Below are 14,651 nucleotides of genomic sequence, written 5' to 3' on the forward strand. Positions count from 1 at the left end.
ACTGTTGGAACACCTGTAGTATTCAAATGATACATAAGACATTGGAGTATTAAGTATGTCATCAAGATATATAGACATGAAACCAAAAACGGACAAAGAAACTGTACTACTGTTGACATACAGACACATTTAATTCAGTAACACAATCCAATTCCGTTCAGCAGTCAGCCTGCTGATGTGGGATAGGGATCTCATTGAGCTTGACATTTCATACATACATCAAACTTTGAGAAATTTGGGTAAATGTTCAAAGCTCAATTCATTTTCTCAACACTGAGAATCTTCACCTTTATTCAAACAAAATCTTCTTAGCTTACTCTGTCTGGCACCCAGTGAACAAGAAAACAGGGAGGCAGCATGTGTTGTGGTGGCATTGACACATTATTGGAAACATTTTAAAGACATGTTGACTGAAGTCATGGCCATGGGAAAAACATGCATTGGCTAGAAACACCAAAGTTAAACCAACAACTTCAGTGAGCACCTATTTGACAGTGAGTGTTAAAAGTAATCAAATCCACACCACATAGCAGAGGGTCCATGTCACTTCTACATAACTGTTGTACCCATTATAACTATGTACAGTATGACTTGACTCATAACTCAGTGTTATGTGGAAACATCACTAGCTATTGAGAAGGTAGATATAATTCAATAACACAAACGCAGAGAACTACAGTAGATACTGTAAGACTTTCCAAAAATCACATGGCCCCTCTTTGGTCAGTACTGAGTAAGGGGTTTGTATGGACTACATTACAACAATAAGGATATTTCCTTGAGAACATGATTCAATCATTTTTCACTTATACTTTCTCCTGTGACTAACGCACGCTTTAGAATTTAGAGTGCATCATTTACATTTTAGTCATTTAGCAGACGCTCTACTTACAAGAGCAATTAGGGTTAAGTGCCTTGCCCGGCTCAGGAATTCAAACCAGCGACCTTTCGGTTACTGGCCCAACGCCCTTAACCCCTAGGCTACCTGCCGCCATATCATCATCATTTAGGCACGTATCTTGTTCCCTCTCACCAAAGCCACTCTCACATAGCCCTATAAAATTACCCAAAGTACCTTTATAATATGGTCCATCTATCCCGATGGAGTGCATTAGAAACCCAGAAAGAAAAACCCATGGAAAAAACAGAATTCACTTCTAATTCAAAATACCCAAATTCATTTAAAACATGTTGGTTTTTTTTTTGGGGGGGGGGGGGGGTTGACAATGACAATATATAACTCACATTCAGCAAATCCATAAAATGTATTGTAAAAAAAGAATTGAACACTGAATTCATCATCATACTGTATGTAACCGATCTCTTTCACTCTGCACCGCCAAAATGTTATTTGATGCTCTCTTTTTCAAAAGAAAGCTAATTTCGCTAATAACCAATTTGATTCAGAATTGCTCAGTCCAAGTCCTTTCCTAGTGCTGGTGCCAGAAGAGCCCAAACAGTGGGCGGGCTGGGCAGTAGGTAGGCACAGCTTCAGAGGGGTAGCACGTGGAAGGGGATGGGTAGAAAGTGGGCAGTTCTTTTGGTTGGATTGGTACAGGGTTCCGGGTTTCATTGTCCTGTGAGAAGGAGTTGAAAACCCATCCAGACTACTCTATAACACCCCATCACCCTGGAACAGAGGATAAAGATAGAGGTTTGTTGAAATAGCTTAACAAATACAGATTGTAAATCAAATTATAAAATGTGTCATATCACATCCCTTGGGTGGCATGATTTGCAGCTCTGAATTTAATCTATTGAGAAACTGGGGGGAGCCCATAAATGCTGTACAAGCCTGAACAACCATTTTACAAATAAAATACAATTGTGTACAGGTGTAGACCTATATTGAAATGTTTACTTCCGGGCCCTTCCCAACAATGCAGAGAGAAAAGTGGAAAAATAATAACATGAGGAATAAATACGATGTGTAGGGGTATGGGGTAATTTCAGTAGATCTCTACATATAGGTATGGGTAAAGTGACTAGGCATCAGGATAGATAATAAACAGCAGCAGCGTATGTACTTTGAACAACAGGAGGCCGGCCGTCTGCGCACTTTAAAGGTCCTTTAAACCAAATAGTGTCTGTTCCAGGAGCGTAGTTATCAAAATGAGAATACTGGAAGAGATGGAGACCCCGACACTCTCGAAAAATAGGATCTTGATTGTATTTTCATGTATATTGTTGTGGTAAACAGAGATCATTTGGAAAAGAGACCTTGGTCTCAGCATTGACTCCCTGTCAAAATAAAAGGTAAAAATAAGAAAAAGGAATATATCCAAAACTGAGGCTTAAATGTAAAAATAGAGATGTTTTATTGGGACATCATGATGCCCAAATGTTCATTGTGCATAAATTAAAAGGTGAAAAACAGAGCACAAATGTTTCGGCATCAAGCCATCATCAGTGTCAAACATCAATATTTTTGCATTTAAGCCTCAGTCTTGGATTTATTCTTCTTTTTCAACAGTGTGCAAGGTCTCTCCCATGTTTCAACAACACTGACACTGTGGCCTACCTCTGCTATACAGTCTCTCTGTACAGTAGCCTACCTCTGCTACAGTTTCTCTGAACAGTAGCCTACCTCTGCTATACAGTCTCTCTGTACAGTAGCCTACCTCTGCTATACAGTCTCTCTGTACAGTAGCCTACCTCTGCTATACAGTCTCTCTGTACAGTAGCCTACCTCTGCTATACAGTCTCTCTGTACAGTAGCCTACCTCTGCAATACAGTCTCTCTGTACAGTAGCCTACCTCTGCTATACAGTCTCTCTGTACAGTAGCCTACCTCTGCTATACAGTCTCTCTGTACAGTAGCCTACCTCTGCTATACAGTCTCTCTGTACAGTAGCCCACCTCTGCTATACAGTCTCTCTGTACAGTAGCCTACCTCTGCTACAGTTTCTCTGAACAGTAGCCTACCTCTGCTATACAGTCTCTCTGTACAGTAGCCTACCTCTGCTATACAGTCTCTCTGTACAGTAGCCTACCTTTGCTATACAGTCTCTCTGTACAGTAGCCTACCTCTGCTATACAGTCTCTCTGTACAGTAGCCTACCTCTGCAATACAGTCTCTCTGTACAGTAGCCTACCTCTGCTATAGTCTCTGTACAGTAGCCTACCTCTGCTACAGTCTCTCTGTACAGTAGCCTACCTCTGCTATACAGTCTCCATGTCGTCATTGCCTTCATCGAGTGAGTCGCCCTCGCTGGCTGCTTCCTGCACATGAGCCAACATGTCCGCCATTAGAGCCTCCTCCAGCTTCTTCCTCACACTGTACACCAGCTCCTCCTGCTTCCTACACTCACCATGATGAGATAACATACAAATACAACTATTAAAGATATGGACTGAAATTGAGCTAAACAGCATGGGAAAACAAAGTTATCAGCTCTTAATTACTCAGATTCAATTCTTCATAGCATGTCCTCTCCTGTATGTACCTGATGTCCTCGTCAGTGACTATGAAGGCCTTGCAGAGGGGCTGGGTCGTGTTGAGCCACACCCCTGGGTTCTTCTCCACGGCTGCAGACAGCTGACCGGTGATGGGGGCTGCACTGGTGTGCAGGGCGCTGGCTATCGCTGACAGTAGAGTCTTGTCTGTACATCCAGGTCCAACTCCTATATGACAGACAGGTGGTCACAATCACAGAAGTGAGAAGACATTCAAAAATCAAATGGGAAATATACACTGTGTGGGAAATGGGAAATATACACAAATATACACCTTCCTAATATTGTGTTGCACAATAGCTTTCACCTAGATTCACATGGTCAGTTCCTAATGTGTTGTACACGCAGTGAACATGGCTCTTTCTCTTACCTTGCAGACCTTTAGGCAGGTCCATTGTCTTCACTAGCTCCTCTGCGATGTCAAACGCATTGAGACCACCGAGCTTCTTCTCCCAGAAAAGCTGTGGACAAAACAAATACAAATGAATTTAGATTTGGTCTCTCATTAGTCAAAATAACCTTCAGGAATAAAAGCATATAACCCAATGTAACTGCAGTTTACACCATACAGGCTAATGGCTGTGTTTACCTGTCTCGGCTGGTCCACGGCTTTCTGTGGATCTGTCTTGACTTTGTTGCTGGGGTGGTTAGTAACCTTGGTGACAGGCTGCTTAAAGATGGAAGCAGTCTGTCTGACGGGGAGTGATGTGTTCAGGTCTGGCTTGCCCTGGAAGACACGCACAAAGAAACAGCTGACAGTGACAACCAACACTATGTAGCCACAGAGATGTTCCTCAAATACTAGAAAGTACTAGATATATAGTACCAGTCAAAAGTTTGGACACACCTACTCATTCCAGGTTTTGTCTTTATTTTTACTATTTTTTACATTGTAGAATAACAAAATTATGAAATAACACATTAGGAATCATGTAGTAACCAAAAAACTGTTAAACAGACCCAAATCTATTTTATATTTGAGATTCTTCAAATAGCCACCCTTTGCCTTGATGACAGCTTTGCACACTCTTGGCATTCTCTCAACCAGCTTCACCTGGAATGCTTTTCCAACAGTCTTGAAGGAGTTCCCACATATGCTGAGCATTTGTTGGCTGCTTTTCCTTTACTCTGTGGTCCGACTCATCCCAAACCATCTAAGTTGGGTTGAGGTCGGGGGATTGTGGAGGCCAGGTCATCTGATGCAGCACTCCATCACTCTCCTTGTTGGTAAAATAGCCCTTACACAGTCTGGAGGTGTGTTGAATCATTGTCCTATTGAAAAACAAATAATAGTTCCACTAAGCCCAAACCAGATGGGATGGCATATCGCTGCAGAATGCTGTGGTAGCCATGCTGGTTAAGTGTGCCTTGAATTCTAAATAAATCACAGACAGTGTTACCAGCAAAGCACCCCCACACCATAACACCTCCTCCTCCATGCTTTACAGTGGGAAATACACATGTAGAGATCATCCGTTCACCCACACCGCGTCTCACAAAGACACGGTGGTTGAAACCAACAATCTCCAATTTGGACTCCAGACCAAAGGACAAATTTCCACCGGTCTAATGTCCATTGCTCGTGTTTCTTGGCCCAAGCAGGTCGCTTCTTCTTATTGGTGTCTTTTAGTAAGCTAAAGACCCTGGGACTAAATACCTCCCTTTATTGGTGTCTCTGGGATTAAACACCTCCCCTTATTGGTGTCTCATCACTAAGCTAAGGACCCTGGGACTAAACACCTCTCTCTGCAACTGGATCCTGGACTTCCTGACGGGCCACCCCCAGGTGGTAAGTGTAGGTAACAACACATCCGCCAACTGATCCTCAACACGGGGGCCCCTCAGGGGTGCGTGCTCAGTCCCCTCCTGTACTCCCTGTTCACTCATGACTGCATGGCCAGGCACAACTCCAACACCATCATTAAGATTGCCGATGACACAACAGTGGTAGGCCTGATCACCGACAACGACGAGACAGCCTATAGGGAGGAGGTCAGAGACCTGGCTGTGTGGTGCCAGGACAACAACCTCTCCCTCAACGTGATCAAGACAAAGGAGATGATTGTGGACTACAGGAAAAAGAAGAGGACCGAGCACGCCCCTATTCTTATCGACAGGGCTGTAGTGGAGCAGGTTGAGAGCTTCAAGTTCCTTGGTGTCCACATCACCAACAAACTAACATGGTCCAAGCACACCAAGACAGTCGTGAAGAGGGCACGACAAAACCTATCCCCCTAAGGAGACTGAAAAGATTTGGCATGGGTCCTCAGATCCTAAAAAAGTTTATACAGCTGCACCAGAGAGCATCCTGACTGGTTGCATCACTGCCTGATATGGCAACTGCTCGGCCTCCGACCGCAAGGCACTACAGAGGGTAGTGCGTACGGCCCAATACATCCCTGGGGCCAAGCTTCCTGCCATCCAGGAGGAAGGCCCTAAAAATTGTCAAAGACTCCAGCCACCCTAGTCATAGACTGTTCTCTCTGCTACCGCACGGCAAGCGGTACCGGAGTGCCAAGCTTCTAAACAGCTTCCACCCCCAAGCCATAAGACTGCTGAACATCTAATCAAATGGCTACGCAGACTTTTTACATTGCCCTCCCCTCTTTTACGCTGCTGCTACTCTCTGTTTATTATCTATGCATAGTCACTTTAATAACTCTACCTACATGTACAGTTGAAGTCGGAAGTTTACATACACCTTAGCCAAATACATTTAAACTCAGTTTTTCACAATTCCTGACATTTAATCCTAGTAAAAATTCCCTGTTTTAGGTCAGTTAGGATCACCACTTTATTTTAAGAATGTGAAATGTCAGAATAATAGTAGAGAGAATGATTTATTTAAGCTTTTATTTCTTTCATCACATTCCCAGTGGGTCAGAAGTGTACATTCACTCAATTTGTATTTGATAGCAATGCCTTTAAATTGTTTAACTTGGGTCAAACATTTTGGGTAGCCTTCCACAAGCTTCCCACAATAAGTTGGGTGAATTTTGGCACATTCCCCCTGACAGAGCTGGTGTAACTGAGTCAGGTTTGTAGGCCTCCTTTCTCGCACACGCTTTAAAAGTTCTGCCCACAAATGTTCTATAGGATTGAGGTCAGGGCTTTGTGATGGCCACTCCAATACCTTGACATTGTTGTCCTTAAGCCATTTTGCCACAACTTTGGAAGTATGCTTGGGGTCATTGTCCATTTGGAAGACCCATTTGCGACCAAGCTTTAACTTCCTGACTGATGTCTTGAGATGTTGCTTCAATATATCCATATAATTTTCCATCCTCATGATGCCATCTACTTTGTGAAGTGCACCAGTCCCTCCTGCAGCAAAGCACCCCCACAGCATGATGCTGCCACTCCTGTGCTTCACGGTTGGGATGGTGTTCTTCGGCTTGCAAGCTACCCCCTTTTTCCTCCAAACATAACGATGGTCATTATGGCCAAACAGTTATATTTTTGTTTCATCAGACCAGAGGACATTTCTCCAAAAAGTATGATCTTTGTCCCCGTGTGCAGTTCCAAACCGTATTCTGGCTTTTTTATGGCAGTTTTGGAGCAGTTTTAGGCTTCTTCCTTGCTGAGCGGCCTTTCAGGTTATGTCGATATAGGACTTGTTTTACTGTGGATATAGATACTTTTGTACCTGTTTCCTCCAGCATCTTCACAAGGTCCTTTGCTGTTGTTCTGGGATTGATTTGCACTTTTTGCACCAAAGTACGTTCATCTCTAGGAGACAGAACGTGTCTCCTTCCTGAGCGGTATGACGGCTGTTTATACTTGCATACTATTGTTTGTACAGATGAACGTGGTACCTTCAGGCGTTTGGAAATTGCTCCCAAGGATGAACCAGACTTGTGGAGGTCTAGAATTTTTTTCCTGAGGTCTTGGCTGATTTCTTTTGATTTTCCCATGATGTCAAGCAAAGCGGCACTGAGTTTGAAGGTAGGCCTTGAAATACATCCACAGGTACACCTCCAATTGACTTAAATGATGTCAATTAGCCTATCAGAAGCTTCTAAAGCCATGACATCATTTTCTGGAATTTTCCAAGTTGTTTAAAGTCACAGTCAACTTAGTGTATGTAAACTTCTGACCCACTGGAATTGTGATACAGTGAATTATAAGTGAAATAATCTGTCTGTAAACAATTGTTGGAAAAATGACTTGTGTCATGCACAAAGTAGATGTCCTAACCGACTTGCCAAAACTATCATTTGTTAACAAGAAATGTGTGGAGTGGTTGAAAAACGAGTTTTAATGACTCCAACCTAAGTGTATGTAAACTTCCGACTTCAACTGTACATATTACCTCAATTCCCTCGACTAACCGGTGCCCCCGCACATTGACTCGGTACAGGTACCCCCTGTATATAGCCCCGCTATTGTTATTTTACTGCTGCTCTTTAATTATTTGTTACTTTTATTTATAGTATTTTTTATCTTTTAGGTATTCTTTCTTAAAACTGCATTGTTGGTTAAGGGCTTGTAAGTAAGCATTTCAATGTAAGGTCTACCTACACCTGTTGTATTTGGCGCATGTGACAGATAAAATTAGACTTGATTTGATAGTAGTGGTTTCTTTACAGCAATTTGACCATGAATGCCTGATTCACACAGTCACCTCTGAACAGTTGATGTTGAGATGTGTCTGTTACTTGAACTCTGTGAAGCATTTATTTGGGCTGCAATTTCTGAGGCTGGTAACTCTAATGAACTTATCCTCTGCAGCAGAGGTAATTCTGGGTCTTCCATCCCTGTGGCGGTCCTCATGAGAGCCAGTTTCATCATAGCGCTTGATGGTTTTTGCGACTGCACTTTAAGAAACTTTCAAAGTTCTTGACATTTTCCGTATTGACTGACCTTCATGTCTTAAAGTAATGATGGACTGTTGTTTCTCTTTGCTTATTTGAGCTGTTCTTGCCATAATATGGACTTGGTCTTTTACCAAATAGGGCTATCTTCTGTATACCTTGTCACAACACAACTGATTGGCTCAAATGCATTAAGAAGGAAAGAAATTCCACTAATCAACTTTTAAGAAGGCACACCTGTTAATTGAAATGCATTCCAGGTGACTACCTCATGAAGTTGGATGAAAGAATGCCAAGAGTTTGCAAAGCTGTCATCAAGGCAAAGGGTGGCTATTTGAAGAATCGCAAATATGAAATATATTTTGATAAACACTTTTTTGGTAACTAAATGATTCCATATGTGTTATTTCATAGTTTTGATGTCTTCACTATTATTCTACAATGTAAAAAATAGTAAAAATAAAGAAAAACCCTTGAATGAGTAGGTGTCCAAAATTTTGACTGGTAGTGTATGTCAGTTATCCTTAGCGCCTGGGGAAAAGCCTTGTAACACATTTTTCAGCATTCTTCTTTCTAACTGCTGGTTTGACAACAAATAAGGGTGCAGTCGTTTAGAAGAGTGTGTCCTACGTGTCTAGAAATATTATTTCAGAAGACAACCCTCTCACCTTGGTCTGATTGTTGTTGTCATAGCGCAGTCTCTGCCTGTTCTTGTTCAGTTTACTCATGAGCATCTTCCCTGTGCGGAAGTCGAAGGAGCTAAGGTCCATCTGGTTGCCAAGGTAACGAGCCAGCTGAGGCTTGCTCCGAAACTTCTTCCCGGTTGGACTAGAAGAGGTAAAGGACAACAGACCACAGTGTGAGGATATGGACAACTGACCAGGGGATAGCAAGAGGAGAAAAGCAGCGAGATAAATCAGGAAAGCAACTAAAAATCTGCAACAAACACATTTTATGCTGCAGAAAAACTGTAGACATGAGAAAATGTAAAACAAGACCATGCAAGAGCCAACACCACAAAGGAGACTACAGATGCATGAACTATTCAGATATCAGATTATTCATGTATAATGGTATGGAATCAGAGTGTGAACAATGAGTCTTCGCATTAGCATTTCATTCACTTATTTAACAATAAAATACATATTTTTAAGACCAATTTAATGTGTGTAGCTAATTGTAATAAACTATTTAAGCAGTAGAATATGTTTTCATGTATTGTAGCATATTCCCAAATGTATAACCAATTCGCCATTAAAATTATAGGCCTTAGAGTTTAAGATGGCTTAACTGATATGTTCTATAAGGAGTGGTAGGGGTGATCAAGTGCATTACATTTTGCAACATTTCCTAAAGTTCAATTGGAAATATTGTTTCAGAGTTAATGTTCACTGGTCCTAGACAAAGTGGACAGAACGGCAGGCCTCATTTAATCTGAATCTTAAATCTGTGGACAAAGGCCTTGGTAAATTAGCAATATAACTGGTTATTATAGCAAAGAGTATCAATTTCTATGGGGCAGACCTTTTTTGGAAGTACATAGCGGCCGTAACGTGAGTAAATGGAGATAGTTGCTCTGTGAAACCCCATATTTGGTGAGTAACAAACTTATTTTGACATAACGCTTGCAGAGCTGTGTAATGGGAGTTTGAATCAGAGCTTCCTGAGCGGTATGCCTCGTTCACATTACCCATAAGCACGCCGTTACGTTGCGCCACATGTCATGCATTTCAATGGGGACATCCACAACGGAGTGAAAACTCAACACCCCCTTGCGGTTGAAGGCTGCCGCATACTTTCATATTTTTCACATTTTGCATAATCTTCAATCCAGCCCACTGAGCTATAATAAGAACAGTCCAGACAGAGTCTGTCAAAGAACAGGAAGTTACCAAACCACAGAAGATGAAAATATCTGGTGATGGGATAGCGTGCAATTTATAGGAATGGGTAATTGTTTACAAGTTAGTAGTATTTTAATAGTAATGTTAAATAATACACATTTGCTGTTCAGCCAATTATATTATATGACTGTTGCCTCCAGTTGAAGTTTATTGTAACGCTAATGACTTTTGTTTTTTATTATAATTATTAGGTGGAGGTCGCTAGCTACAACGGTATCTTCAACCAAGCCTAGCTTTTAGCTAGCTAGCTGCTCTGCAGTGCAAGCTACTTTGACTTGCTATAAAGTTAGATAAACAAGTTGAGGAAAACGTAACTAAACAAAACATGTTTTATTATCACCTGAAACAATATATTTATCTTGTCTTGAATGAAAATGTCATATTTTGCAATCTCCCTAAATAAATGCGATCATTCCAGCCGGTGCCTATTCCAGAAGTTACCACCAACTAAATCTATTACATTAAAATGCCTATTTACTCTGTTCCATCTGACTCCGCAATCCACTGTCTCATCAGCTCAGCCAGGCAATTTATATACTAGATCTACACTGTAAAAAGCATCTAGATATTATCTTCCATTTCTTTTAGACTAGCATTTGGTTTTCAACAGCGTAGATTTGTAATAACCATGCAGTCTATCTCTCCGACATTTGCTACATTGTTTCAATCTTACAATTCGATCTCCAGCTGTCCGATGGTAATGAACGTGTCGGGAGGAGACAGACGGGCTGGCAGCTTTTCTCAGCCAGTCGAAATCATGAATCAGCATCATGACAATAGAAATAGGGGCGGCAGGTAGCTTAGTGAAGGTAGCTTAGTGGTTAAGAGCGTTGTGCCAGTAAGCGAAAGGTCGCTGGTTCTAATCCCCGAGCCGACTAGGTGAAAAGTCTGTCGATGCGCCCTTGAGCAAGGCACTTAACCCTAATTGCTCCTGAAAATCGCTCTGGATATGAGCGTCTGCTAAATGACTAAAATCTAAATAGAAGAACACGAAATGCAGCTAGTTTGCTGTCATTCCAGGTTCAGTTTGAAGTGATTGCGTTGGCCATCTCTTCTGAACAGTGGCCTGGCGAGAGAGCAAATGTTCTATGCCAGGCGAAACCGCACATCATTAGCTTATTGTTATGGATGTATCCCCCAAAAAATCATTAGAATACAGTTTAAACGCAAATGAAGCTACTTTCCTGTTATTCTGGCTGCACTGTTTGACGTGACTGTTAGCCAAAGTTGGCTAGCTTGCAAGCAAGGGATAAGAACATAGCCAGCCATCATTGCAATGGAACATTTAGAACGAACGACTGGGTCGCATCCATAGATTTAGAAAATAAAGACTTAATGACTCTGGCAACTGAACCGAGAGAAAAAAAAAAAAAAAAGTTATTAATTAAAATATGTCAATTATTATTTGAATATGTTGGCAACCCGTTGTATAAAAGTGATAATGCCCCAGAAGCCGGTGTTCGGATGATATATTGGCACGGTTTGCCTGCCCGAGACGAACATCGTGCCAATATATCCTCCAAACACCAGCTCCGCATTATCACAAATTTGCTAAACTTGTCTGTTCAGTAAAAGGGCAAGACTCCGTGAAGATGACATATGGCTTAATGAAACACGCCACGATGTAATACTCATCATCAACATCTTTAAAGGCATCTCTAAATGCATCTGCATGCTTCCCAGCCAAAACAGTTCGGTAGAGGTCGTGCATATATTATGACGACATTTTGTGACGTTTTTGTTCGTTTTGGACTTTGCTGACGGGTTTTTCCGCTGTTTGGCCATTTTTCTGGAGGTAAACCGAAGTTCAGAGCTGAAGTCTACAACCCTTCATCAGTGATTGGTCAACAGTAGGGATTCTTCAATAAAGTCTTTGTTGTCATTGAACAAGAGACCACTCGTTTCATGCAGTTTTTCACTGAAGAATACTGAACCAAACATCAAAATTGCGCGACGAAGATAAAATTAATGACCGATTTTTTGAGTTACCTTAGATTAATTAGGACTATTTTGAAGTGTATAGTGGCTACGGCGTCGCAAAATGGACAAACAGTACTATTGACGCTTTTTCTAGTTTTTCAAGCGAAGGTCTTTTAAGGGAGTATGCGAGCAAACTCGTTCGGTTCGGCTAGCCGCCAGCCGATCTGAAGTATGCTGACGCCTTAACGCACAGATACTGGGGCAGCATTTCTATTTCAAATAAGTAGGCATATTGATGCAGTTTATTTTGATGCATGATGATTTTCTAAAAATGGAAAACTATGAATGAGTACCAAACTATGGAAACGTCCGTGCTTGCTGATAATTAATGTAAAAAAAAATTGACAACAATTGCAAGTTGCGTGCGTGCGTGCATCACACCACAGAATGAAAATTCGGTATATGGTAGCCTACCACAAACTATACAACCGACCCGCCTCCCCCCTTTCTCGCCTCTCCTCCTCCTCTTCTTCTTCTTCCTTACCTCGGCTAAAAAAAGGACAGCTTGTAGTTTCTTGATTGTTGCTCCGGTCATATAAAAGGATAAGACTAGGCTATATATAGGTTATAGCATGGATCTGGATTCAGGCTAGGCTATTTGGGATGCGATCATTCAGATAACCTAACATTGTTGCATTAGGCCTGCTCCCTAGCTGATTGACAGGCTGTTAGGCCTACATAGGCTAAACATTGGTTTACAAGCTCCATATCCAACAATTTATAAAGAGTAGCCTAACATCGGCTACACCCCTCCCCAACTTTCTGTCTCCTGGTCACCCACCCCCTCCTCCTCCTCCTCCCTCAAGTAAACCCATTCAGCCCTAACCCTCTTGAAATACTGCCCGCTCAGTACCTATAATAATAGACATCGCTTTTCCCCGCAGACAAACCCGACTTTCTGGTCACTTCTTCAATTTGCCAGCCCTTGGGGAGAGCCGAGCACTCCCACCGTTTCTTCTCCATGTTCTCCCAGACTTTAATTCCGTTGAAGTGTTCAGTGATTGATCCTAACGTTATTATATTTGGGGTTAAATTTCGTGTTTTATACAAAGAAGTCCATTAGGCCTACTATGTGACATACGTCTCGGCTCACACACTATTCATGGCTCTCTCTCTCCCGATTTAACGCATCTCTTTGTCTTACAGAAATAATATCGCTCCGCCGTAACTCAGCCACATCACTGCCTGCCAATGAGGGCTACATCCGCAATACATTGGACAGTAGGCAACACATTATTGCATCCTGATCCGATAACATAAATAATTGATTTGTCGCGCGCGGTAGGCTACCGCAAGTCACACCATTTCGCTCCAAAAGTTGTGCATTATATATCCCCAAAATAGCTATAGATGACCATAATATGATTTCACAACGTCAACCATGTAGATTATTTAGTCAAAAATTAATGTCACTGACTATAGGTGAAATTCAAGAATGCATTGGGAGTCGTTTACATCACGACAATGCTCACTTGTCATTCAGTCATTGGACAAAGTAGGCCTAGGCAATACAATACTTTAATTGAGTTTTGATTGGGCTAGCTAGGCCTACATTAATTATAGGAGTTGTCTGAAAATATTAGGTATAAAACAATGATCTATTAGATATCGCATATAGGCCTACCTATCACTGCATTTGATGGAGCATAACCGGTACTAACGAATAATAACGAATTACTCGTCTTATTTTGAATAAATGCATCGCTTTCAGAAAACGTAAAAACTGCAACACCAATAAGAACAGTGTGTAACTAAATTTGGAATCCCACAACACTGCCTAGTTATGGTTTGCAGACACTCGAGACCACCGAAACGCCTCCCACACGAGAACCTAAACCCCTCGATGATTAATTTTTTATTTTGCAACAATTCTTTGCTAACATAACACATTCTATGTCAAAGACAGGAAAAGCAGCAATATAGCTCGGTATTCTTCTTCTTTGTTGGGTACTTACTCGTTTTTGTCCATCTCGCATACTATCTCGGTTTCTCTCTTTCAGTCTGTGTTAAATCCCTTCTACCTTCTCCTCTTTCATTCCCCTCCCCCTTCGATTATAGAAATTAAAGACATCCGCGCAAAAACAGAATCGCTCCCAGATTAAACCTGACTGGTAATAAAAATCAAATTAAATCAAAGTTTATTGGTCGCGTACACAATTTAGCAGGTGTTATAGCGGTGCAGCGAAATGTTTATGTTACCAGCTCCTAACAATGCAGTCAAATGTCAAACAATAATACAAAATAAAAAAGGCAAGAAATCAAGAATGGCGGTACGAAGCTAATGAACAACTCAAATAGCACTGTAGCAGTGTCAAAATGCAATATATTCATATGTACACCGGAGGAATTTACAAGATAAACTAAGAATGATATGTACAGCAGTATAATAGAGTGAGCTATGTCAAGAATCCAGTATATAAATACATATGCGGTGTATAAACAGTGTAACTAAAATACAATCTACAGTAGTATTAGAATAAGCTATGTAGGTGATAAA

At 41.4% G+C, this 14,651-nt stretch overlaps 1 protein-coding gene across 2 annotated transcripts; it reads right to left on the bottom strand.

The window, feature by feature from the left end:
• Positions 1–108: 108 nt before the first annotated feature.
• Positions 109–14,168, bottom strand: LOC311148462 (methyl-CpG-binding domain protein 3-like). Of its 2 annotated transcripts, none has more exons than XM_084185437.1 (7): positions 14,110–14,168; positions 8,939–9,098; positions 4,046–4,183; positions 3,827–3,917; positions 3,447–3,624; positions 3,158–3,301; positions 109–1,630 (listed from the first exon to the last, which is right to left on the bottom strand). In XM_084185437.1, the coding sequence occupies exons 1-6, from the start codon at positions 14,121–14,123 to the stop codon at positions 3,163–3,165; spliced, it is 720 nt and encodes a 239-aa protein (XP_084041563.1). In that variant the 5' UTR covers positions 14,124–14,168; the 3' UTR covers positions 109–1,630; positions 3,158–3,162. The 2 variants fall into 2 exon arrangements, with proteins under 2 accessions (XP_084041563.1, XP_084041562.1); XM_084185436.1 differs by lacking the exon at positions 14,110–14,168 and adding an exon at positions 13,008–13,344.
• Between the last annotated feature and the right edge of the window lie 483 nt (positions 14,169–14,651).

This window comes from Coregonus lavaretus (assembly GCF_964263955.1).
Source record: "Coregonus lavaretus genome assembly, chromosome: 21".
NCBI lineage: Eukaryota > Metazoa > Chordata > Actinopteri > Salmoniformes > Salmonidae > Coregonus > Coregonus lavaretus.

Excerpts from the sequence above, each read along its gene's own strand:
- LOC311148462 (XM_084185436.1), bottom strand. The coding sequence starts at position 13,117 with ATGGAGAAGAAACGGTGGGAGTGCTCGGCTCTCCCCAAGGGCTGGCAA. Across the intron at positions 4,184-8,938 it reads ACAACAACAATCAGACCAAG|GGCAAGCCAGACCTGAACAC; the intron begins GTGAGAGGGTTG and ends CGTGTCTTCCAG. Across the intron at positions 3,918-4,045 it reads CCGTGGACCAGCCGAGACAG|CTTTTCTGGGAGAAGAAGCT; the intron begins GTAAACACAGCC and ends TTTTGTCCACAG.